This window comes from Hyperoodon ampullatus (genome assembly GCF_949752795.1).
Source record: "Hyperoodon ampullatus genome assembly, chromosome: 4".
Lineage (NCBI taxonomy): Eukaryota > Metazoa > Chordata > Mammalia > Artiodactyla > Ziphiidae > Hyperoodon > Hyperoodon ampullatus.
Genome location: NC_136917.1, coordinates 31,151,811 through 31,178,002, shown reverse-complemented (window position 1 = coordinate 31,178,002; position 26,192 = coordinate 31,151,811). Strand labels below are relative to the sequence as shown.

At 52.3% G+C, this 26,192-nt stretch overlaps 1 protein-coding gene across 1 annotated transcript in view; it reads left to right on the top strand.

The window, feature by feature from the left end:
• The window catches only part of FBN3 (fibrillin 3), a gene marked incomplete at both ends in the record, with an annotated part of 58,344 nt that overhangs the window by 14,089 nt on the left and 18,063 nt on the right, over nt 1-26,192 (top strand). Inside the window, 25 exons of the mRNA XM_079703071.1 lie at nt 208-333; nt 2,577-2,801; nt 2,980-3,105; nt 3,460-3,588; nt 4,616-4,741; nt 5,663-5,788; nt 6,107-6,229; nt 6,399-6,524; nt 7,510-7,635; nt 8,973-9,095; nt 9,293-9,415; nt 9,852-9,977; nt 10,092-10,214; nt 10,925-11,047; nt 11,432-11,593; nt 12,545-12,613; nt 13,734-13,859; nt 17,311-17,436; nt 17,815-17,964; nt 20,546-20,617; nt 22,510-22,635; nt 22,919-23,044; nt 23,495-23,620; nt 23,977-24,093; nt 25,760-25,888. Coding sequence (XP_079559197.1) covers nt 208-333; nt 2,577-2,801; nt 2,980-3,105; nt 3,460-3,588; nt 4,616-4,741; nt 5,663-5,788; nt 6,107-6,229; nt 6,399-6,524; nt 7,510-7,635; nt 8,973-9,095; nt 9,293-9,415; nt 9,852-9,977; nt 10,092-10,214; nt 10,925-11,047; nt 11,432-11,593; nt 12,545-12,613; nt 13,734-13,859; nt 17,311-17,436; nt 17,815-17,964; nt 20,546-20,617; nt 22,510-22,635; nt 22,919-23,044; nt 23,495-23,620; nt 23,977-24,093; nt 25,760-25,888 — 3,180 coding nt within the window. The remainder of the gene's footprint in view (nt 1-207; nt 334-2,576; nt 2,802-2,979; nt 3,106-3,459; nt 3,589-4,615; nt 4,742-5,662; nt 5,789-6,106; nt 6,230-6,398; nt 6,525-7,509; nt 7,636-8,972; nt 9,096-9,292; nt 9,416-9,851; nt 9,978-10,091; nt 10,215-10,924; nt 11,048-11,431; nt 11,594-12,544; nt 12,614-13,733; nt 13,860-17,310; nt 17,437-17,814; nt 17,965-20,545; nt 20,618-22,509; nt 22,636-22,918; nt 23,045-23,494; nt 23,621-23,976; nt 24,094-25,759; nt 25,889-26,192) is intronic.

The window sequence follows — 26,192 nt, the reverse complement described above, 5'->3', positions numbered from 1 at the left end:
GCTGCCTGGGGCCCCTCCCTGAAGTCATTTGAGATCGAGACATTCTCCCTCCTTGGTACCTGGGTCTTCCCCGCGATCCGCCAGCCCCTGAGGCTGGCACTGCCCCTTCCCCCCACCTCAAGGACCACGTGGTGTCCTGAGGCCCCAGGGGAACAGCTCCTGGGAGCCTCCAGCCCTTGCCTCTCCTCCTTGCCTGCCGCTGCCCAGATGTGAACGAGTGTGAGGTCTTCCCGGGAGTCTGTCCCAATGGGCGCTGCCTCAACACCGCTGGCTCCTTTCACTGCGAGTGTCTTGAGGGCCTGACGCTGGATGCCACGGGCCGGCTATGCGTGGGTGAGTGCGGGCTGGGTCCCCATGCCGGGCCCCCTGCCCTTCATTTCCTCCACTCCCAGCGCTGGAGACCCCTCCTAGGGACAAGCGGGATCTCTGGGGTCCTCCAGGACCCTCTTCTCACTGCCCACCTCCTGCCCATGTGTCTCCAAAGTTTTGGGGGATGCATCTTTTTTTTTTTTTTTTTTTGCGGTACGTGGGCCTCTCACTGTTGTGGCCTCTCCCGTTGCGGAGCACAGGCTCCGGACTCACAGGCTCAGCGGCCGTGGCTCACGGGCCCAGCCGCTCCATGGCATGTGGGATCTTCCCGGACCGGGGCACGAACCTGTGTCCCCTGCATCGGCAGGCGGACTCTCAACCACTGCGCCACCAGGGAAGCCCGGGATGCATCTTCTTAACTGCCCTTCCAAGGAAGGTCATTGCAGATGGCAAAATCTCGTGGAATAATACTTGCAACCTTCGTTTATTCTTTCTTGTTACCGAGTAAGGGTTACACGGGGGGATTTGAGCAGGAGGCACCTCTAGCATGAGTGGTAAGTGATGCTGGTGAACCTTCCTCAGCATCCAGGGCTCAAACCCTCACCCTGAATGGCTTACCCTCAGTCTCAAAGGCTCTGAGATATTTTCCCCCTCGATGAGGGCTTCTTGCTTTGTCCCTATCAACATCTTGAACAGGACACTTCTTGGCCAAAAGCATGTGCCGGTCAGCAGGTAGTGCTCCGAGTTCTATCACCTTTTCCTCCTGTAGTCCCATCAATCCATCGGTAGCCTCCTCGGGGTCACCTTGGAGCCTGGTCAACATCAGGCAGATGGACCCTGATGACCCTTCTCAACTTCGATTTCCTTCTAAACTGAGCTTCAGGTGTGCAGCGGGTCTTCTTGCTGATTCCAAAAGGTGAACAAGGAAAGAAAGTAACTGAGTAAAGAGAAAAAAGCCATTGCTGAATTCACAGCCAGGTGAAATGGCTCAGTCTGGTCAGCCCTGGACCAAGGCACTGGGTACATGGGAGCTTAAGACAGATCTCTGTGTGTCATGGCACTTCTGCTTATCTTTATTTTTTCCTAAAGATTCTGTAACAGGGTCTTGTCCTCAAATGGACCCACTTAAACGTATGTTCCTTTTGTAAAGAGTGAGAAGTTGTCTTAGACCAGGGATCAGCTAACTGTTTCTGCAAAGGGCCAGAGAGTAAATGTTTTCAGCTTTTGGGGCCTCACAGTCTGTTGCAGCTACTCAGCTCTGCTGTGTAGTGTAAGAACAGCCACAGACAGTACAGAAACAAATGGATGTGGCTGTGTGTCAATAAAACTTTATTTACAAAAACAGGAGGCTGGCACCCCAGGCCGTAGTTAACCAGTGCCATTCTTAGACCCTCATGTCTGGTGCTGAGGAAGGCTTATCCACTCCCAGATTATTCTAAGGGAGTTTTACAGGTTAAACACACACACTCTGGAGCCAGATGGCCTGGTTTGAACCCCGCTGTACCTCTTACTAACTGTTTGGCCTCAGGTCAGCTACCTAACCCTTCTCTGCCTCAGTTTTCTTGCCTGTAAAATGGGCATGATGATAATATTTTCCTCTTGGTGTTATTTTGAGGATTCAATGGATTGATGAGCTTAGAACAGTGCCCATCACATAGCAAGCACCTAGCAGTACAAGTTACTATTATAGTGTAAGTTTTGGATTATACCATTATTCAAATGTAACTGTTGGATTATATCATTTTAAAAATGTAACTGGGGCTTCCCTGGTGGCGCAGTGGTTGGGAGTCCGCCTGCCGATGCGGGGGACACGGGTTCGTGCCCCGGTCTGGGAGGATCCCACATGCCGCGGAGTGGCTGGGCCCGTGGGCCATGGCTGCTGAGCCTGTGCGTCCGGAGCCTGTGCTCCGCAACAGGAGAGGCCACAGCAGTGAGAGGCCCGTGTACCGCAAAAAAAAAAAAAAAAAAAAAAAAAAGTAACTGTTGGGAATTCCCTGGTGGTCCAGTGGTTAGGACTCGGTGCTCTCACTGCTGGGGGCCCCAGGTTCGATCCCTGGTCAGGGAACTAAGATCCCACCAGCCACACAGCGCTGCCAAAAAAAAAAAAAAAAAAAGGAAGTATTGGATGATATCGAATCTCAGCATGAGGAAGTCACTCTTCCCGTTGGGGAGGAAATTTCAGAAGAAGCTGCTGAAGGAGGCTCTAATGCCTGTCCTGGCAGGCACAGTGTGGCAGGGGCAGGACTGGTGACTGCCCCTCCCTGCAGATGTGCGCCTGGAGCTTTGTTTCCTGCATTGGGATGAGGATGAATGTGGGGCTGCCCTGCCCGGCAAGTACCGGATGGATGTCTGCTGCTGCTCCTTGGGCGCTGCGTGGGGGGCCGCGTGCGAGGCGTGCCCTGAGCCTGAGTCCCCAGCGTTTGCCAGCCTGTGTCCCCGGGGGCTGGGCTTTGCCAGCCGGGACTTCCTCTCAGGCCAGCCCTTCTATAAAGGTGTGTTTGGGCTCAGGGAGCCTGGTGGATGGGGAGAGGGCACAGTGTGGGCAGAGGCCTGGAGATGGGACGTGTGTTTGGGAGAGAGCAAACATCTGTGGCCAGAGGGGTGAACGCTCAGGAGGTGGGGACCCAGAGACATCGGGGCAGTGTGACGTTTTGTGCTCCCATGCTGCAGATGTGAACGAGTGCAAAGCCTTCCCCGGGCTGTGTGCACACGGCACCTGCCGCAACACCGTGGGCAGCTTTCGTTGCTCTTGTGCTGGGGGCTTTGCCCTGGATGCCCAGGAAAGGAATTGCACAGGTACGTGCCCGCATCTGCCTCCTGGGCGGTGGGGGGCGCCTACAGGGATGGGGGCCATGAACTAGAGGCACCTAAAAGACAAGAACCGGCCTTTTCCTGCCTGTCTACCTGCCTGCTCTGTGAGCAAGGACAGCTCAACACCCTCTCTGGGCCTTTGGGATCCCAGCTATAAAAGGAGGGGCTGGCAGAGGCGGCCTCCAGGGGCCTCCAGGCTGGAAGGAAATTCCCTACCCTCGTCTGGGGTGCAGTCACGGCACCTCTGCTAATCTGGCTCAGTTCAGCAGCCTGGGGCTCCTGTGCACCCCTGGGTGTTTGCAGATGTGGAGGCCCGGCCCATGCCCACTCTCTCCACAGACATTGATGAGTGCCGCATCTCCCCTGACCTCTGTGGCCAGGGCACCTGCGTCAACACTCCGGGCAGCTTCGAGTGTGAGTGTTTCCATGGCTACGAGAGTGGCTTCATGATGATGAAGAACTGCATGGGTAGGCAGCCACCCCGGGAAGGGTGATGCTCGGGGGTCTCGGGGCCGAGCCAAGGGATGGGGGTGACGTTGCTGTGATGGATGTAGGTGGAGGGGGCCGGAGTGGAGAGAAGCCATGATCCAGCTGGGACACGGCGAGTGTGGGCATCATCCCTGTAGGCTGCTGGACATTGCATGTGCATTCAGATGAGAAGCCTGGGAACCAAGATTCGGGCAGGTCTCCCGGGGGTTTGTAGCATGAGAAGAGGAGGGGGCCCGGGACAGAGGAGCCTCTTCCCCTTTCATTCACTTTTTCATTCAGTGAACATTTCATGTGCATCTACTCAGGGGAACCACAGAGAGCTTGGCAGCAGAGGGCCATTTTCTCGGAGCTCTTGACCTAATGGGGAGATAGATGTTTAATAAAATAAATCCCCAGACAAATGCAAAATAAATAGCCACTGTCATAAGCACTTGAAAGGGCCATATGGTGCAGTGGGAGCATAGACCCCTAGGATGTATCCCATTCTGTGGGGCTGAGAGAGTGGGAGTAATTGGGGTGAAGAGGGGCTGAAGAGCAGCTTGAAGAAAGAACAGTACATGCAAAGGCCCTGGGGTGGACGTGAAGGATAGAAGGAGCTGCTGTGTGGAGGGCCGGGTGGGAGGGGGAACAGCATCTGAGGGGTGGAAGGAGGCCCATGAGGCTGGAGTGGGAGGAGAGTGGGGGTGGGTGGTGAGGTCCCCCACTCCCTGTGCCGACGCCTGGAGGGGCTGGGCCTTGCCTCCCCTCTGTGTCCTACAGGGGGTGCTTCTCAGGACCTCCTTCAGCTCCAGGAGTGTCAGCCTGTGTCCTTGATAATTCTCAGAATTCCAGCTTCCCCCCAGTCTGACTCCCATGGGTCACCCAAGTCCGCAAACTCCAGGCCCTTTCGGCTTCAGCCAGGGTGACAGGGTCTGGGGAGAGGGGCACAGGGGGAAGCTTCCACAAGCCACATCGCACCCTGCCAGGTCAGCGTCCTCACACCTCCTCTCTCTCTCCACACGCCCAGATGTGGATGAGTGTGCCCGGGACCCACTGCTGTGCCGGGGAGGCACCTGTACCAACACGGATGGGAGCTATGAGTGCCAGTGCCCCGCTGGACATGCGCTGGTGGCCAAGGGCACTGCTTGTGAGGGTGAGTGTGGGTTGCATGAGGGAGATGATGGGAGTGTGTGCTTCTGCATCTCCCTGAATACATACTTATGTATATGTGTGCACACGTGTGTCAGTCTCTATGCATGTGAGCAGTCACATGCATGAGGTAGTATGGGTGCAGGTCATTGTGCGTCCATGTGATATGACTGTGCGTGGGTGTGAGGTGGAGGGAGTGTGTATTTGTGAGCATGCAAGTGTGTATCTGGGAATGTGTACAAGAGTGAGTGTGTACATGGGTGTTTATATGTGAGTCTGTGAGTGTGTAAGTGTCTACACAAGGATGCGTGTTCTTATGTGAGAGGATGTGGTGTTTGTGCATCTGTGTGAGCTTGTGAGAGAATGTGTGTCTAGGTGTGGATGTGTGCACACGGGTGGGTGTGTTTGTGGATGGGGCTGTGTGCATGTGGGTGTGGGTGTGTGTGTCGAGGGTGAGCGTGTTTGCATATGAGTGGGTGTGAGGTGTATTTGTGAGTCTTATGAGTGTGCATGTGGCTGTGAAGGTGTGTCTACTGAGGGTGATTGTGTTTGCTTGTGAGTGGGTGTGAGGGTGTGTTTGTGAGCTGTGTGGACGTAGGTGCATGGATCAGGGTGTGGGTGTTATCTGCTGAGGGTGAGTGTGTATTCAAGGGCGTGTTTTGGGTGAGTCTTGTGGGTGTGCACGTGGTCTTGTGGGTGTGCACGTGGGTGGGCACGTGGATCTGGGTGTGGGAGCGTGTTTGTACAAGGGTGAGGTGTGGACTCACCTGTGGTGGCGTGTGGATGCCAGGAGCCTGAATGCATCGGAGTGCACACGTGTCCCAGTGCCTCGGGGTCCTGCAGATGGCGGCTGAACACAGGCCGGGCCTTCCCTGGGGCCCCTCCCCTACCTGCTGTCCCCACCAGCCATGTGCTCCCCCTGCAGACGTTGATGAGTGCTCCCTGAGTGACGGCCTGTGTCCCCACGGCCAGTGCGTCAACGTCATCGGTGCCTTCCAGTGCTCCTGCCACGCCGGCTTCCAGAGCACACCTGACCGCCAAGGCTGCGTGGGTGAGACCGCGCCCGCCCCGAGCCCCAGCCGAGGCCCCCACTACCACAGCAGTCCCTCGAAGTCCCTGCCTCTGCTGGCCCCGCCCTCTAGTCAGACCCCTGCTTGACCCGCCCCCGCCGCGCCCCCACCTCACCCTGCCTCCCGCCCCGCCACGCCCCCCACCTCGCTCCCGCCGAGCCCCCACCTCGCCCTGCCTCCCGCCCTGCCACGCCTACCCACCTCGCTCCCACCACACCCCCACCTCGCCCTGCCTCCCACCCCGCCACGATCCCCACCTCACTCCCGCCACGCCCCCTACCTCGCCCTGCCTACCGCAGACTTGGACGAATGCCGCTCTGGGAACGGTGGGTGCCACGTGCACTGCGTTAACACCGAGGGCAGCTACCGGTGTGGCTGCGGACACGGCTACTCGCTGATGCCTGATGGGAGGGCGTGTGCAGGTGGGTGGGCGCGGCCCCCTCCCTCCACCTGGGATGGGGAACACACCTTTCCTGACCCAGACGCAGCCGGCCAGACCCGGGACAGGCCGCTGACCCTGCAGCAGGGTCCCTGGGGCTCCCCCTCCATCCCTGCCTGCCTGCAGCCCAGCCCCCCACCCTGCTCCCTCAGACGTGGACGAGTGTGAGGAGAACCCGGACATCTGTGACGGGGGCCAGTGCATCAACGTGCCGGGGGGTCACCGCTGCCTCTGCTACGACGGCTTTGTGGCCACGCTGGACATGAGGATGTGTGTAGGTGAGGAACTGGGACTACATACAGGTGGAGGAGGCAGCTTCACAATTCACCCACCAGGCCTTCCACAAGGAGGCCACGTGGGCAAGACAGACGCCAGTCCCATCCCCGTCACACACGGGCAGGGGAGATGAGGCTTTGCACTTGGCGGTCTGCTCCTGGCCACCTGTGCCTAGAGCCCCTGCACCAAGACCCATGGGATCTCATTCACAGCAGCAGAGGCCCTTGAACCTTGTTATTTTATGAACAGTTATTGAACACTTACTGTGTACCCAGTGCATACAGAGGCGTGTGCCCTGTTCTGAAAGCAAGGTATAGGATCACTGCAGACCAAGGGGTTTTCTGCAGAGGAAGCTGAGCTAGATGGAAAGACACTGTATTCTCTGAGCCCTGCTTGGGGACCCAGGCTGTTTGAGTCGTGATCACCGTCCTGTCCTGGCTGCAGGTTGTCACGGGGCCCAGGGAGCAGATGTCTACTGGGTGCCCCATCAGGGCAGAGCTGGGGCCAGCGTGAGGAAGTACCAGGAAGTAAAAAACATAACCCTCCCAGGGAGATGTGTCCAGCCCAGGGCAGCTTAAAGCATTCCCGAGCACAGGTGTCTTAGGAAACACTGAAGAAAAGGGGGCTTAGGACCAAGTTAAATAAGAAATGCTGCTTCCTCCATCCCTTCTTGCAGATCCACGTTGGCATAAAGGCTCTGAAAAGGGCTGCAGGAGATAAAAATCCAGTTAGCTTTGTTTAATTCAGCGTTGTCTAAATGTATTGGTATAAAATCCTTTTGGGAATGCATGTCTGGTGTGTTCCACGGAATATGTGCTGTAGACTGTTGACTGAATATTCGCGGCTGCCTAGTGGTGGAATTGGGGGAGTTCCCCACCCCTGAAGATGGGCAAAGAGAACCCCGATGCAGGGGACCCATGTGGCAGGGCACTTAGCAATGCTGCTGCATCCCCACCCTCACCTGCTTCCTCTCTTGTCATCCCACAGACGTGGACGAGTGTGACCTGAACCCCTACATCTGCCTCCATGGGGTCTGCGAGAACACAAGGGGTTCCTTTGTCTGCCACTGCCAGCTGGGTTACGTCGTCAGGAAGGGGGCCACGGGCTGCTCCGGTGAGCTGGTGGTCAGTGGAGCAGGCGAGGGGGCCCCCGAGGGGCCAGCTTAGGGTTCATGGGGTCTTGGAGCGGAGCACAGCCGGACCTCATTCTTACGCGTTTCCACTGGTGGGGCCTCATGTTAAAGCAAAAATTAGGATCCGATCACGTGCCCCTGGGGCTCCCTTAACAGCTCTGCGGGGGGGAGCTCTGGATCCCTTAGTATCCACATCAGTTCCCAAAGCATGCAAGCCTGATGCTCTTAAGTGGTACAGGAAGGAACATTTAAACACTTCCGTAGTTCCTGTTTTAGCTTCCTAGGATCGCTGAGACCCCTGACAACAAACCTGGTGCCTCAGAACCACAGAAATCTACTCTCTCTGGAATTAACAGTTCTGGAGGCCAGAGTCTGAAATCATAGTATCGGCAGGGTTGGTTCCTTCTTGGGGGCCCAGAGGGAGAATCTCTCCCATCCCTCTCTCCTCACTTCTGGTGGTGGCCATTGGTCCTTGGCATCCTTGAACGCACCATTCCAATCTCCACGTCCGTCATCACAGGGTGTTCTCCTCTCTGTGTCCAAATTTCCCTCTTATGAGGACGCCAGTCATTGGTTTTGAGCCCACTGTAATCCAGGATGACCTCATCTGATTTTGGTTACACCTACAAAGACCCTATTTCCAAAAAAGGCCACATTCAGAGGTTCTGGGAGTTAGGACTGGAACACACTTTTTTGGGAGAACATAATTCTACTTGCCGTAATTACATAATTATTTTAATGCATGCTAGAAACAAACCTTGGAAAGCAGTATCAAACTCATGATTTCTTAGAGATCGTTGTTATTTTTCTTTTAAAATATGTTCACGTGAGTAAAAATGGGGGCAGTGTAAAGAAACTTTCAGCGAACAGCAGCTCATTTAGGTGGTGTATGAACATTGACGAGATAAGGGTGATGCAAAATTGGCTGAGGATTAGACACACTGGTTTAGAAGGAAATCCTGCTTTAGAGAGGGAGCGTGTGCGTTAGGACAGCTACTCTTAGTGTCTACCCTAAGTCTCTCATGCTGCCATTTCAGACCATTTCTGGGAGCTGCTGGGAGTCATGCCCTGTTGGGTTTGGGGGTTTTCCTCTTGGGCTCTGGGTGAAGGTTGGAAGCTCCCGCAGTGGTGTGGGGACATGTCTGGGCCAGCCCTGCCCTAGGGAAGATCCTTGCTCTTTCCCTTGCTCCTGCACTGAGTCTTGCCACTCTTTACCTGAAGCCCCATTTCTACTGGGCCCAGGTTTCCCGGGGGTGTTGCATCCTCCACCCCCTCTCCTGGTCCTGCCCCTCCTATGCCTGTGTCCCTCTCCTCTCAGATGTGGACGAATGTGAGCTTGGGGGACACAGCTGTGATGGTCACGCCTCTTGCCTCAACATCCCTGGGAGTTTCAGCTGCAGGTGCCAGCCAGGCTGGGTGGGGGATGGCTTCGAATGCCACGGTGAGTGCCTGAGGGCAGGAGGTCCGGGCAAGAGCTGTAGAGGTAGGTGGGGCGGTGGGGGGGAGGCAGGTGGCAGGGAGGGGTGGCTGGGCTCAGGCATGTCCAGGGGGGCCGGTCAGGGCTGGGATTGGAGGGTGTGCCTCCCTGCAGCCCCTCAGTGCACACACCCGGGGGACTCTGGGTTCCATCTCCTGCAGACCTGGATGAATGCGCCTTCCAGGAGCATGGGTGCAGCCCGAGAGCTGACTGCCTCAACACCCCCGGCTCCTACCGCTGTGCCTGCCCCCTGGGCTTTACTGGGGACGGCTACTTCTGCGAAGGTGAGGTCGGGGGTTGGGATGGGAGGGCTGGAGGGGCCCGAGAGGGACAGCCATGGGGGCTGGATTCCAAGATGGCCACAGTGGTCAGTTGGCTTCCCGACTGGCACTGACCCACCCACCCACCCTGTGGGTGCCGGAGAGAACGTGCCTTCAGCATTTGGGGCCACAGGCCAGACCCTGAGTCCCTGGAGGCAGTGTTCTCCCCTGGACTCAGAATGCATGGAGCTTTGGATGTGCTTACTTTCTGGCGGCCCTCCACTCCAGATCCTGAGTGACCAGGTCCCCTATCTGCTCCCTGGCCCTGACTTGGTCACCTGCCCTCCAAGTTCCCCGGGCTACTTGCCAGCTCCCTGGAACCCTGGGTGACTGAAGGATTTGAGTGACAGGGGCCACCTGGCCAGCTGACCCCCAGCCCTCCATCTCTGGGTCCCCTTAGACAGGGACGAGTGTGCGGAGAACGTGGACCTTTGCGAGAACGGGCAGTGTCTCAATGCCCCCGGGGGGTACCGCTGTGAATGCGAGATGGGCTTCAACCCCACAGAGGACCAGCACGCCTGCCAGGGTGAGGTCTGGGGCTGCCGGGGTATGGGCGGGTCCCTGGAGCCGCTGGCACTGGGGGTGACAGGAACAGGATGCCAGGTGGGCTGGGCTGCGCTGAGCTGGGGTCTCCCCCCAGATGTGGACGAGTGTGTTCTTGGGAACCTGTGTGTGTTTGGGAGCTGTGAGAACCTGCCAGGCATGTTCCGCTGCATCTGCGATGAGGGCTACGAGCTGGACCGTGGAGGCGGCAACTGCACAGGTGTGGGGTCCGTGGGGCTGGGGAGGGGGGGTGCGGCTCACTCCCTCACTGCCCACAGATCTCTTCTCACATGTCCTCTCATGGAGGTGGCCTTGTGTGACCCCCGTCTCCAGTAGTGCTCCTGCCCCATTAACCTTCATCATCCTCATTTATCATCCCCTGAATAAATGCAGTGGATCAACAAAGTCGAGCTCCCTCCACCACAACCATCAAAATGGTCTCCCACCTGTGTGTCCCAAACAGGGTTCGGCAGTAAATATTTTCAGGTTTCGGCCATACAGTCTCTGCCCTGTTGCTTGGAAACAGACACAGGTGATAAGTGAATGAATGAGTGTGCCTGTGTGCCAATAAAACTTTATTCACACAGATAGGGGGCCGGATTTGGCCCACAGGTTGTAGTCTGCCAGCCCCTGGCCCAAAACATGTCCTGAATGTTGCTTTTTGTAGGTTCGCTCGTGGAATCTGGGGCAGGGAGAGCTGTCAAGGGCAAACCTCCAGGCCAAGTAGAACGGAGCAGGGGAGGGCGTGGGGTCGCCTGGGACAGGGCAGACCCCAGAGGCTGCTGTCCCATCAGGCTTTCTTCCCGGGGGAGGATGTGACCTTGCCCCTAAGCCTGGCCCCCAACAGCCAGGGCTTGACTCCCTGGGAAGAAGGCAGGAGGGAAGCGGGTCAAGGGAGGGCTCCCTGCTGACGGTGCCCCCACCCTACAGATGTGAATGAGTGTGCAGACCCCGTGAACTGCATCAACGGCCTGTGTGTCAACACCCCTGGCAGCTACCTCTGCAACTGTCCCCAGGATTTTGAGCTGAACCCCAGCGGGGTGGGCTGCGTGGGTGAGCACCACACTCCACTCCGGGTGGAGTTTTGGGGTCAGTGGGCTGGATGGGACCATAGCCTGGGTCACCCAGATCCACCTGTTCCTGACACACAGGCCCTTGGCCAGAGTGATCATCCCGATCGTCTGTTGAGATACAGCCTTCTGCTCTAGACAGACAGACGCATAGAGTCACACATGCACACAGAAATATGCATGCACACAATTCAACAGTCAAACACAGAGGCACCCATGCACACACACACACATAGAGTAACACACACGTTACACATACACAGAAGTGCAAACACACACACACACGCAAACACACACACACACACACACACACACACACACCATTTCTCCCCCACCACTTGCTAACCATCCCTTTCTGCCTCTTCAGACACCCGGGTCGGGAACTGTTTCCTGGACACACAGGACCGAGGGGACGGTGGCATTTCCTGCAGTGTGGAGATTGGGGTTGGCGTCACCCGAGCATCCTGCTGTTGCTCCCTGGGACGGGCCTGGGGCAACCCCTGTGAGCTGTGCCCGCTGGCCAATACCAGTGAGTCCCTGGGGGAGTGGGGGCGGGGGAAGGCAGAGGCCTAGCCCTGGTCCAGGCTCCCGCAGGGCTTAGTGGGTCATCTCTGCTAAGGGAGGGACACTGGGAACCAGAGAGGGAGAAGGGCTCGCCCTGGGTCACACAGCATATTCTTAGCAGTTCATCACCTAGGTCTCTCCCCAAAGTCTCCTTCTGCCATCTCTTCCTGCAAATTCTTTGTGTGTTTATATTCACTTCCTCACTCAGTCAATCAGCAAACATTGAGCATTCCTCTGTGTCCTGTCGTAGGGGTGGGGACCTAGAGAAGGATGGACCGCAACCGCTGCACACTGCCCCTTGCCCGTAAACCAACAGTCCCTGGACTGTTGAGAGTGGAACTATCCTAAGGGTCTGTTTGAGGCGTAGTGATGGGTCAGGAGGAAGCCATTCAGAGGAAGGGGGTAAGGGAAGCCCTCCCAGCATAGGGACTTGAATGAGGTTTTGAAGGATGTGTAGGAGTTTTCCAGGCAGAGTAGGGGAAAAGGTGTGGGGTGCAGTGGGAAGAGCATGTGCAGAGTCGTCAGGTGTGAAGTGGGGAGGCAGCTGTCCACCTATTCAGGTGTGTGTGTGTGTGTACATCCAGGGTCTTCCTTTCATGGGGGAAACTTGTGGTCACACTAGGGTCTGGTTTTGGATCACAAAGAATCCCTCCCTACCCCCAGCTACTACCACAAGATCCATCTGCTCACATGTTGAATTGTGAGCACATGCTTATACACACACGCACACACTGGATCCCCCAGGATTGGATCAATGTCTCTGGCCCCAAGAGGCTGAGGAGGTAGTTTCTGTGCTAAAGGGATGCAAGGCCCACTCTTGAGCCCTTTCTAGGGGACCTCCCCTCCCCTGCTTCCCCTGAGCTTTGCCCAAATGCCCCATCCCACAGCCCCTCACAAGCACCTCTTTCCCTTGCAGCTGAGTACAGAACCCTGTGCCCGGGGGGTGAGGGCTTCCGGCCCAATCCCATCACCGTCATTCTGGAAGGTGAGTTCCTGGTAGACCATCCACTGATTGACCTTCCTCTCATTCCCCCCTCAGCGAGGAGCAGAGTTGGGCAGCTTTGGGGTTAGGGGCAGATCCTCTCAGCCATCTCCTCTTCTACCTGTTGGTTTATTGATTCATTCTTCTATCCACCCCCATCCACCCATCGATCCATTCGCCTCTCATCTACCCACCCATACATCCATTCCCTATTTATTCATTCTTCCTTCCTTCTTTCCTTCCATCCATCCATCCATCCATCCATATATATAAGTACGTTCATCCATCTACTCACCTACCCACCCACCTATCCATCCACTCATTTACCTTTTCGTCCATTGACCCATTTGCTTATTCACCCATCCAGCACTTTTCATATCCACCCATCCACACATCCATCCTCCCATATCCATCCATCCACCCATCCATCCATCCATCATTCCATCCATCCATCCATCCATCCATCCATCCATCCATCCATCTATCCTTCTATCCTTCTGTCCATGGGGGTAATGAGATTGGAGAATTCCATCAAGACGGAACTTTGTGATGGATGGATAGATGAAAGGGTGTTCTATGCAATGAAGGGAAAGAGGATGAATTCAGGGTGACATTGACCCAGGAGAGTCTGGGTGCAGCCTCCAAATATCCAACAGCTCTTGGGTATTCTTTTTTTTTAATTAATTTATTTTATTTTTGGCTGCGTTGGGTCTTCATTGCTGCACGTGGGCTTTCTCTAGTTGCGGCAAGCGGGGGCTACTTTTCACTGCGGTGTGCTTGCTTCTCATTGTGGTGGCTTCTCTTGTTGTGGAGCACAGGTTCGCAGTGCATGGGCTTCAGTAGTTGTGGCTCGCGTGCTATAGAGCACAGGCTCAGTAGTTGTGGTGCATGGGCTCAGTTGCTCCATGGCATGTGGGATCTTCCCGGCCCAGGGATCGAACCCATGTACCCCGCATTGGCAGGCGGATTCTTAACCACTGCGCCACCAGGGAAGTCCCTGAGTATTCTTAAAGAAGCAGGACTGACTCTCCAGGACGCTGGAGAGCCCAGGGCAAGGCGTGGTGTCCCCCAAGTCCTCTGCTTGGATTTACCTTCCAATCACAGCTTCCTCACTTCCTGACAGACATTGACGAATGCCAGGAGCTGCCAGGGCTGTGCCAGGGGGGCAACTGTGTCAACACCTTCGGCAGCTTCCAGTGTGAGTGTCCACCTGGCTACCACCTCAATGAGGACACCCGCATCTGTGAGGGTGAGCTTGAACCCACCCCATCCTCCCTGCCTTCCTGCTCAGCCTCACCTCCTTTTCAGGTACTGGGGCCTCACATGCCCCTCGGAGTCTGCTCACCTGCTTTGCTGCCTGGGGCCCATTGGAAGGGTTGGGAAGGCTTCCTCGGAATGTCCCAATCTACCGTCTGCTCCGCTGCCCCCTCCCCGTATCCCCATGGCCTGACCTCCAGCCTCCTTCCCACTCAGAAATGACCTGGTTTTATCTCAGCAGCCATGCCCTTCTTCCTTTGATCAAAAGCTGAACAAGGCCCAGAGCTAAGAAGGGGAAGGGAAAGACACCAAAGGAACAGCCATACCTTTCCTTTTCACTTGTCTCCTTACTGTCCTCTTTTGCATCTTAGTAACAATCAACAGTTAACTGGTGTCTTTGATTGCACGTCACCACGGTGCTGAGCATCAGCATTTGTCATTCACCAAAACAGCCTCATGAGAAAGATGTTCCTATTGTGACCCCATTTTTCAGATGCAGAAACTAAGGCTCAAGGGGGTTAAGTCACTTGAGAGGTACCAGCTAGTAAGTGACTGAAACTGGCTTTGAGCCCAGCCATTCTTATCCTTGAGTCTGAGCTCTTTTGATGCAATATATGAAATTCATTCCTTCATTCATCCATCCATCCATCCATCTGTCCACCAATCCATTCTTTTTCTTCTTTTCAACAGTATTAACTGAGCACCTGCATGCAACCAGACACTGACATCAGCACACGAGGACAGTAGATGTCTCACTCTGATCAGCACTCTTTAGAAACTCAAGGAGATGGCGAAAGAAGGGAGAGGTCTAAGATTGAAAGCCCAATTTCCTTTCTACATGGAGGTGGGAGCTTTCAAACAAGAGTCAGAACCCAAAATGCTTGAAAAATATCTCATCCCTCCCTGCCTCCCCTATTCCCTAGACTCTCAAGGGAAAAAGGGAGAAGTTCTGTCATCAGATATGGCCCTGTGCTGCATTTCTTGACTGTCACAGGGCAGGGAGACTTCAACCTGAATGTTAACCTTGGCTGTGGAGCCTCGCAGGGCCAGTTTGTGCCCTTGAGGACTGCAGGCTTGCAGCATTTCCCAGCTTTCAGACTCAAGGGCCCTGTACTCCACAGGGTGCCATTCCCCCACCCCTCCCACCCCTGCTTAGTTTAATGCTCTGCTGTCGCCATCTTGAAATTCTTCATATACTTTGCACTGGACAAATTTTGTAGCCAGTCCTTATCAAACATTTTATCTAACTCCTAGAATCACTAAGTCATATGGTAATTCTATGTTTGACTTTTTGAGGAACTGCCAAACTGTTTTCCACAGCAGCTGCACCATTTTGCATTTTCACCAGCAACGTAAGAGGGTTCTAGTTTCTCCACATCGTTATCAACACTTGTTATTTTCCATTGTTTAAAATACTATCCTAGTGGGTGTGAAATGGTATCTCATTGTGGTTTTGATTTGTATTTTCCTAATGACTAATGAGGTTGAGTACCTTTGGAGAAATGTCTATTTAGGTCTTTTGTCCATTTTAAAATTGGATTGTTTGCCTTTCTGTTGTTGAATTGTGAGAATTCTTTATATATACTGGATATAAGACTCCCATCGGATATGTGATTTGCAAAGAGTTTCTCCAGTTCTGTGAGTTGTCTTTTCACTTTCTCGATGGTGTCTGCTGATGCACAACAGGTTTAAATTTTGATGAAATCCAATTTATCTGGGTTTTTTTTTCCTTTTGTGGTTTGTGCTTTTGGTGTCATATCTAAGAATCCATTGCTAAACACAAGGTCATTAAGGTTTACCCCTGTGTTTTCTTCCAAGAGTTTTATAGTTTTAGCTCTCATGTTTAGGTCTTCTATTTTGAGTTAATTTTTGTATATGGTGTGAGCTAGGGATCCAACTTCATTCTTTTGCCTGTTGGTATCTAATTGTCCCAGCACCATTTGCTGAAGAGACTTTTCTTTCTGCACTTTGTTGAAAATCAATTGACTGTAGATGTCTTGGTTTGTTTCTGGTCTCTCAATTCTATTCCACTGATTTATAGTTCTAGCCTCATGCCAGTACCACTCTCTTTTGATTACTATAGCATTGTAAGTAGGTTTTGAAATGGGGAAGTGTGATTCCTCCAACTTTTTTTCTTTTCTCAAGATTGTTTTGGCTGTTTGGGGTCCCTTACAATTTCATATGAATGTTAGGATCAGCTTTTCCATTTCTGCCAAAAAAAAGAGAAGTCACTGGTATTTTGATGGGAATTACATTGAATTTATAGATCACTTTAGGGAGTATTGCCATTTTAACAATAATGAGTCTTTTAATCCATGTACACAGGATGTCTTTCCATTTATTTAGGTCTTCTCTAATTTTTTTCAGAAATGTTTTATAGTTTTCTGTGTACAAGTCTTTCACCTCTTGGGTTGAATTTATTCTTAAGTATTTAATCTTTTGGCTTCTATTATAATTGGAATTATTTTCTTAATTTCCGTTTCAATTGCTTTTTCGTAGTTTGTAGAAATACAACTGAAATTTCTATGTCAGTGTGTTGATCTTGCATTCTGCGTTGTGCCCGCTTCATTTATTAGCTCTAATAGTTTTCATTCTGTGGATTCTCTAGGATATTTTATATATCAAATCCCCTGGTTTTGTAAGTTTTTGACTGGATTCCTGAGTTCCTCAAAAGTTAATTTAGTCAGTTTTTGCTCAGCTCAATAGTTGTTTTTGTGGAGGAATAAAGCTCTGACATTCCCTATTCTGCCATTTTTGGAAATGTCACCCCTAGCTTGCTAATACTCCACCACCTGTTTTTGTATAGCCCACTAAGAATGCTTTTCACATTTTTAGGTTATTGGAAAAAATCAAAAGGAGAATAATACTTTGTGCCGCATGAAAATGACATGAAATCCACATTTCAGTGGCCATAAATCAAGTTTTATTGGGGCACAGCATGCTAGTTTGTTTATCCATTGTCTATGGCTGGCTGCTTTCACGCTACCATGGCAAAGTGAATAGCTCATCAGAGACCATTGTTTGGCTCGCAAAACTGAAGAAAACATTTACTGCCAGCGCTTTACAGAAAATGTGTGCTGCTTCTGGACTAAGGGATCAATCAGATTGAGAATCAACTTTTTTCTTTCAAGAATATTTTATTCATAGGGCTCTTGCTCCCTATTGCATCACACTGAGAAGCACATGATTGCCCCACTCTTGGTGATAATATCATTAATTCATGAGCTCAGGTCATATTTTTTCTTAATAGAAGTGGGATCATAGTAAACTTTTTTCCCCACCTAACACTGTGCCATATCTTTACACATCACTAAGATGTCTGTGCATTTTAACCTAATCTTGAAACTAAACTCAACCGCATAGCGAAGTGGCCCTAGCAGACCTGGGGTGGGGAGTTATCCAGATAATTCCTGGACGCAGACAATTCCTCCATCCCCCTGCAGACATCGATGAATGCTCTGCACACTCGGGCATCTGTGGCCCTGGTACCTGCTACAACACTCTGGGGAACTACACTTGTGTCTGCCCAGCGGAATACCTGCAAGTCAACGGTGGCAACAACTGCATGGGTACGAAGTGTGATGATGGGGGAGTCCAGCAGTTGTGGAAAAAGCACTCGGGTGTGGGAGGGGCTTCTGGGAGTCCCCAAGCCTTGGAAGAGTGTGGAGAGGCATGTTTGTGGGAGGAGAGAGGGAGGGTGAGTGTATTTGAGATGCTGGTATGCAGCAGTGAACAAGGCTGCAGGGCTCAGGGACCCAGGGCTGCTGTGTATGGTTGTCCAGGTTGTGCACTGCCCGAGAAAGGCTAAATGTGAAGGGCACCCTCATGTGTGTTGGGGAGAAGTCAAGCCAGTAATTTCCAAATGGATTTGTGAATGAGTTCCTATCTCTCTGGCTCTCTTCCTCTGGTGTCTCTTGCCTGCATCCTTCACCCCAACCCAACTGCAGACATGAGGAAGAGTGTCTGCTTCCGGCACTATAACGGTACATGTCTGAATGAGCTGACCTTTAACGTGACCCGGAAGATGTGCTGCTGTTCTTACAACATTGGCCAGGCCTGGAATAGACCCTGCGAGGCCTGCCCAACTCCTGCCAGCTGTAAGTGCCCCTCCCTGGCCTTCATTCCAGCTTGGCCCTTTTTAATGCAGTGTTTAATGAGGCACACCACACTTAGGACTCCCAGATAGGTCTGTGTTGTTTTGATGAGAGCTGAAGAGTTGAAGTTCCATCCCAATCAATGTATGGAAAAATCAATACTTTCAAGTAGGGCAAGGCATCCTTCTATTTCACAGACTCGAGGAATTCAGGATGGATCAGTGAGGCTTTCATTTGTGCTAAAGAACCTTGAACACTCACAGATTATTTGGTGGGGGGGGTCAGCGAGTGAGTGCCTAGGGCCAGAGAGAAAAGCACAGCTGGTTAGAGGCACCAGGGCCCCATGAGCTGCGGGTGGAGCAAGCTTGCAGAAGCTCTGGGGAGGATTACAGAAATGTCGGTCAGGATGGAGAAAGGTATTTCAGGCAAGGAACAGCAGGAGCAAAGTCCTGAAAGAAGGACTGAGCAGAAGACCTTTTTGGCAGTTGGGATGAGACCTATTAGGATGATCTAGCAACCAGCCCAGGCATGAGAAAGAGCTGCAGGAATGGAGCGGTGAGTAGAGAGGATAACTAGGGGGTTACAAGTGTATTAGTGCTATGGACTGAATGTTTGAGTTCCCCCAAAATTCATATGTTGGAGCCCTAACCCCCAGTGTGATGGCACTTGGAGGTGGAGCCTTTGGGAGTTAATTAGGTCATGTGGATGGAGCCCTCTAAATGGGATTAGTGCCCGTATAAGAAGAGACACAAGAAAGGTTCTCTCTTTGCCACGTGAAGACACAGCAAGAAGACAGACAGGAAGAGTTCTCAGCAAACACCAGATCTGCCAGTGCCTTGATCTTGGACTTCCCAGCCTGCAGAACTGTGAGAAGTAAACGTTTGTTATTGGAGCCATCCAGTTCATGGTATTTCCTTATAGCAGCCTGAACTAAGACAATTAGTTTCCTAGGGTTGTGGCAACAAATACCACAAACTTGGTGGCTTAAGAAAAAAAAGAACACCAGAAACGTATTTTCTCACAGTCTTGGAGGCTAGACGTCATAAATAAAGGTGTGGGCAGGGTCACGCTTTCTTCAGAGGCTCTAGGGATGAATTCTTACTTGCTTCGTCCAGTTTATGGTGGCTCCAGGCATTCTTTGGTGTTGCTTGACTTGTACCTGCATCTCCTCCGTCTCTGCCTTCAACTCATATGGCTTCTCCCTGTGTCTCCACATGTCTCTTCATTTCTTATAAGGACACCAATCATTGCATTAGGGCTACTCTGATCCAGGATGACTTTAACTTGATTGTATCTGCAAAGACCCTGTTTCCCTCACATTCAGAGGGTCTGGGTAGACATGAACTTTGGGGGTGGAGGGTCATTGTTCAACCCAGTGTCGTGGTATGAGAAGGGGTCATTACTGGCTGTCTGAGTGCCGGGCCCTGTTCTGGGTTCTAGGAAATAAGAATAAGGTAGACCCAAGCTGTGCAGTCTGGGAGGAAACTGCAGACAGCCAAGTCTGGTCATGAGATTGTCAAGACAGATCAAATGTCACTCAAAAATTATGTGCTGGGAGTTAGGTACCTACCTGAATCTTACGCACCTGAATCTGAGGTGCAGGTTGAATATGATGAGACAGAAGTCCACACTAGGCATAGGGGCCACTGAGATTGGTCTGTTCTCATCATGATACAGGCAGCAGAGCGAGTGAGGAGCAGGGCAGGGACCTGGGGAAAGGTGGCGCTGCCCAAATGCCTGCCCATGTCTGTCAGGTGGGTCCAGGGACACCCACCCACCTGGGGATCTAGGTCGGGCAAGCAGCATCTTGGTGTCAGCAGTGGGATACAGTCAGAGAGTGAATTGCCCTGGAAGAACCAAAGGATGGCGTCATCAGCTGTCCAGGGCCAGAGTGGTGGGCTGCCCTGAGTCCTCAAGGTTGAAGTGGACTATGCTAGGGAACAGCATATGCAAAGTTCCGGTAGCATGACAGAGCAGGACACGTCCAGACATGGAATGAAATCATATAACAGAAGGGCAGGAGATGCTGTTGGAGGAAAGGTGGGGCTGAGGGTGAAGGTTCTTGAGGTCCAGACTGAACAGTCTGCATTTTTTTTTTTTTTTTGCGGTAGGCTGGCCTCTCACTGTTGTGGCCTCTCCCCTTGCGGAGCACAGGCTCCGGACGCGCAGGCTCAGCGGCCATGGCTCACGGGCCTAGCCGCTCTGCGGCATGTGGGGTCTTCCCAGACCGGGGCACGAACCCGTGTCCCCTGCATCGGCAGGTGGACTCTCAACCACTGCGCCACCAGGGAAGCCCCAGTCTGCATTTTATAGTGAGGACAGTGGGGTGTGGCTGGTGGCACTCATGCAGGGAAGAGATGAGGGAGGTCATGTCTATGTATTAGAAGATCACACCGCACAGGTGAATGGCACCCGTAACCCTCCCAGTGCTGGTCAGAGTGGAGGGAGGGAGAGGGACTAGTTAATCAGAGGCTGGGTGAGCACTGGGCTACAGGGATGGACAAGCTGATCAGAGGAGGAGGAGGTGTCCTCCCAGGGAGGCTGCAGCCCCAGCGCCCTGCCTTCCCCATTCTCCTTTGCCCAGTGGATTACCAGATCCTGTGTGGAAACCAGGTTCCTGGGTTCGTCATTGACATCCACACGGGGAAGCCCCTCGGTGAGTGACCACCACCCTCCTGCCTGTAGCCCCAGGTCACTCTGTGCCCAGAGCCCTGCCCCCTCTCTTCTCCTCCCCCGACAGCCCTTTCCCTTCCACCCTCCCCCACCCCACACCCTCACTCTTCCAACTCCCCAGGCCAGGAATCCTGCCCCTTTTTAAAAAAAAGCAATGAGAGTATTTTTATTAAATTGTTATTCATTTTTTTAAAATTCTGTAAAAATACACATAACATTTACCATTTTAACCATTTTTATGTGTCCAGTTCAGTGGCATTAATTACATTCACACTGTTGTACAGCATCCCCACCATCCATCTCCAGAACTCTTCATCTTCCCAAACTGAAACTCTGTCCCCATTAAACACTAACTCCCATCCCCCTCCCCCAGCTCCTGGGAACCCCCATTCTACTTTCTGTCTGTAAATCTGACCTCATAGAAACAGATTCATACAGTATTTGTCCTTTTGTGTCTGTCTTGTTTCACTCAGCATAATGCCCCCAAGGTTCATCCGTGTTGCAGTGCGGAGCGGAACACTCCCTTTTTAAGTTAAATGAGGTTTTGTACAATTTAATACCTGAATGCCAAATTTCAGCCGTGAGGTGTTTCACTGATGAACTTATTTTCAGTTGTTTTCATTCCACGGTTGTATTCTCCTTATTTTCAACAATTGGAACAGAGCAGATAAGAGCAACTCCCCCTCCAGTCACCCCCTCAAATCTAAGTCTCCTTCATACTCTCCCAGGGTCATAAGTCAGTCTCCCATGGATGGATACAGGCTGATTCCAGGTTCTTTTATATAAACAATAGATTTATTGATTTATAATTCATGCTTTACGCCTGGAGTATTTCTTTCTAGTTCTTTCTTCATGCATTTAAACACACATAGAGATCCACCTTTGAAAATGTATGGCATTGTTTTCTGGGGAGTTGGACATAAATTCTGTGCTTTCTTATGTCTTGTCTGCAACTTATTTTTCTCACCTAGCAAAGAGTCGTGAAGAACCAGCCAGGTTACTACACGCAGCACTGCCTCCCTCTTTGCCCTGCTTTGTAGTATTCCATACGTGGACACATCCCAGGTCATAAGTCAGTCCCCCATGGATGGACACATAGGCGGATTCCAGGTTCTTTTATATAAACAACAGCTTTATTGAGATATAATTCACTTCACCCATCAAAAGCGCACAATTCAGTGGGTTTTCGTATATTCACAGAGTTGTGCCCCATCGCTTCAAGTTTGAACATTTCATCACACAAAAAGAAACCCTGTCCCCATGAACAGTCATTCCCTGTTCTGCCTTCCCCCAGCCCCTGGCAACCACTATTCCACTTTCCATCTCTTTGGATTTGCCTGTTCTGGACGTTTCATATAAATGGAATCGTATGGTATTTGTCCTTTGGGGACTGGCCTCTCTCACTGAGCATCATGTTTTCAAGGTTCGTCCATGTTGTAGTGAGTGTCAGTGCTTCACCCCTTTTCCAGGATGAATCGTATTCCCTTGTAGGGAGGGACCACATTGACCACATTTTGTCATCCATTCCTCCGGTGATGTTTCCAGTTTCTCCCTAAACGTCACCGCAGGTCCTCCCGGAGTGCAGCTTCCTGCTCACACACGGGGCTGCTTCATTCCCGGAGACCCCACAAAGCAGGCTTGCTGGGTCACAGCAAATGTGCATTTTTGTTGAGAAAGAGGCTCTCTCCCCCTGCCTTCCCTCCCACATCCTGATTTCTTTCCGGTGTGAGCAGATATAGTTTGGCCACTGCAGAATTTTTCAAGTGTGTGCTGGTTGGGGGACACATCTTCTCCTAGACTGCATGATCTCTTAGGTCAGGGTCCCCAGACGTTGCCGGGGGCTGGGCTGCTTCTGACGGCTGGCGCCCTCCCCAGACATCGACGAGTGTGGGGAGATCCCTGCCATCTGTGCCAATGGTGTCTGCATCAACCAGATTGGGAGCTTCCGCTGCGAGTGCCCCGTGGGCTTCAGCTATAACAGGGTGCTGCTGGTCTGCGAAGGTGCCGCCTCCCTGCCTCCCCAGCCCCGGGTGGGATGCTGGTCCCCCCATCCCAGCCTGTGCTCTCTGGGCAAGTCTTTTAAACCCCGTGAGCCTCAGTTTCCCCCTCTGTGTATGGGGCTCATGCCTTTCCGAGGGGCTCCATCCCACATCACCCCGCTCAATGTGGTTCTGGCTGCTTCTGGAGGGGACCACCTGCTCTGAAGTGGGGGGGGCTGGGTTTAGGGTTTGATTCTGCAGGGAAGCGTCTCTTTCAACCCCACCCCGCTGGCTGTACTCCCCAGATGTGGATGAGTGTGCCAGCGGGGAGAGCCCCTGCCAGCAGAATGCCAACTGCATCAACATCCCCGGCAGCTACCGCTGCAAGTGCGCCCGAGGGTACAAGCTGTCACCAGGCGGGGCTTGTGTGGGTAAGTGGGGACCCCAGTAGAGAGGTGAGGGAGTGGGGTGTAGGACAAAGCCAGACTCTGCCTCCCGCTGTGACTTGGGTAGGGCACGGCTCTGTCCGGGCTTTGTTCCTTGGCTGTACTTTTTTTTTGGTGGGGGGGCTGCGCCACACTGCTTGCAGGATCTTAGTTCCCTGACCGGGGATCGAACCCGTGCCCCACTGCAGTGGAAGCGTGGAGTTATAAGCTCTGGACTGCCCGGGAATTCCCTCCTTGGCTGTACTGTGGGGTGGGGGTGCTGAGAGCATCTGTTAACAGGGGAGTCATGAGGGTGAAATGGGAGGTGAAGCATTTGCCCTGGGACAGCAGCTAGAATGGGTAGGCGGTCGGGCTCTCCCACTGCCACGTGCGATGGCTCGCAGCACACTGTGGGGTGGGGACTCCGGGGGCACCCCACTCCCTGCCCTCCCTCAGGACGGAATGAGTGTCGGGAGATCCCAAACGTCTGTAGCCATGGCGACTGCGTGGACACAGCTGATAGCTACATGTGCCTGTGTCACCGTGGCTTCCGGGCTTCTGCAGACCAGACCCTGTGCCTGGGTGAGAGCCCCCTCTGCTCCTTCCTCTTAGGCCAGGCTGCCAAGGGCGAGGGGCCATGGGTCTACACCTCCCCTGGGGTGGGGATGGTGCTTCTGCCCATCCTGATTCACAGACTCACAGCTGTGAGCCCTGGCACCCAAGACCTTGGGTAAATGGCTTATTCACCTCCCTGCACCTCAGTTTTCCCATCTGTAGAATGGAAGTGATAAATAGGGATATTTCCCAGCCATCACTTCCCATCCACCTGGGCAGGGCGAAGTGCAGGAGAGGGGGGCTGGGTCCAGCCAGGCCCTCACTGCCCAAGCTGCCCGATGCCCTGGGTGAGCTGGCAGGGATCAGGGGCTTTGCTCTGGCAGACGTCGACGAGTGTGACCAGCAGCCATGCGGAAATGGGACCTGCAAGAATATCGTCGGCTCCTACAGCTGCCTCTGCTTCCCTGGCTTTGTGGCGACACACAACGGACATTGCGTGGGTGAGCTGCCCAGGCTGGTGGGCAAGCCTCAGTGCACCCCCACTGAAAAGTGGGTTCTTGGCTTGAGGGTGCCCCTCTGAAATAAAGGATCTCGCCCCAGGGGTGCCTTCAGGAAAACAACCTCAGGGGATTGAAAACTAGTTAACCATAAAGTTCTCCAAACCCCTTCAATTGTCAAGTACCAAGGGTCCCTCACTAGAGCTTACACTCAGGTTGATAAGAAGGAGATGGACAGTACAGAGAGAAAGGTGAACAGTGAAGACAAGATGTGGGTGGTGTGATGCTGGCATTTGAGTGCAGTGGTTGAAAGTGGATTCCAAGGTCAGGTGGTGTGAGTTCAAATCCCAGCTTTGCCATCTGCCAGCTGTGTGACCCTAGGCAAGTCATTTTACCTCTCTGTGCTTCAGTTTCCTTCTCTGTAAAAAAAAGATTAATAGTAGTACCTACCTATCTTAATATCAGACCAAATTGACTTCTTTTTTTAATATAAATTTCTTTATTTATTTGTTTATTTATTTATGGCTGTGTTGGGTCTTCGTTGCTGCATGCGGGCTTTTATTTTAGTTTCAGCGAGCGGGGGCCACTCTTCGTTGCGGTGCGTGGGCTTCTCATTGCGGTGGCTTCTCTTTTCGTGGAGCATGGGCTCTAGGCGTGTGGGCTTCAGTAGTTGTGGCATGCGGGGTCAGCAGTTGTGGCTCACGGGCTCTAGAGCGCAGGCTCATTAGTTGTGGCGCATGGGCTTAGTTGCTCCGTAGCATGTGGGATCTTCCCGGACTAGGGCTCGAACCTGTGTCCCCTGCATTGGCAGGCGGATTCTCAACCACTGCACCACCAGGGAAGCCCCCAAATTGACTTCTGAACAAGGAATATTACCAGAAATAAAGAGAGTCAATATATATTGATTAAGGGGTCATTTCTCTGAGAAGACATAACAATCATAAATGCATATGCAGCTAGCAATAGAGCTTCAAAACACATGAAGTAAACATTGATAGAACTGAAAAAGAAATAGACAAATCCATAATTACAGTTAGAGGCTTTAACACTCCTTCCTCAGTAATAGAGGAAACAAGTAGAAGATCAGTAAGAATATAGAACACCTGAACAATCATGTGAACTACCTAGACCTGAGTGATATTTATAGAACATCCCAGAACATACTTTCTTCTCAGGTGCACATGGACCTTCACCAGGAAAGACCATATTCTGGCCATAAAATAAACAACAAAATTTTAAAAATTGAGGTTACACAAGATAGGTCCTTGGAATGTAAGTGAATTAAACTAGAAATCAGTCACAGAAAGATATCCAGAAAATCCCCAAATGTTTGGAAGTTAAATAATATACTCCCAAAGAATCCATAGAAAAAGGAACAAATCATAAAGAAAATTAGAAAACATTTTGAATTAAATGAAAACGAAAACGCAACATAACAAAATTTGAGGGATGCAGCTAAGGTAGTATGTACAGGCAAATTCATACCCTTAAAATGCTCATATTGGCGTCTGCTTTATAGGATAGTTGGAGGGTTAATATACAGCTGGTATGTAAGTGCTCAGTAAATTGAAGTCATTGCCATCAACTCAACTTTGTGAACAGAAGAGCAAGGGAGGCTCAGAGCCCTAGGCTATGTGGGTGACCCCACTGGCCCATCTTCCATCTGCAGACATGGATGAATGCACCACCATCATGGGGCAGGTGTGCCGATTTGGCCAGTGCCTCAACACAGCAGGCTCCTTCCACTGCCTCTGCCAGGATGGCTTTGAGCTCACAAGTGATGGGAAGAACTGCATAGGTGAGTCTCACCATGGTGCTGGAAGCCATCTCAGCCAGCCCCTACTCCAAGTTTACCTGCAGTTGGTACTTCCGAGTGAGCATGGTTCCATTTCATAAGCATGCATTTATTTTAAGGTATAAAACCAGCACATCACACCCATGTTTTCACAGGGTTTGTGGTTTAGGGTGAGGCTGTCTTGAAGCTCTAAGTTTTATGAAGTATGGTATAATAGAGGTGTTGAATGGATGCCATGGAAACCATGAAAGGGGTGTATAAGTGGCTTGAGATTAGGAACTTTGCTTCCCCTTCCCCTGGCTCCACC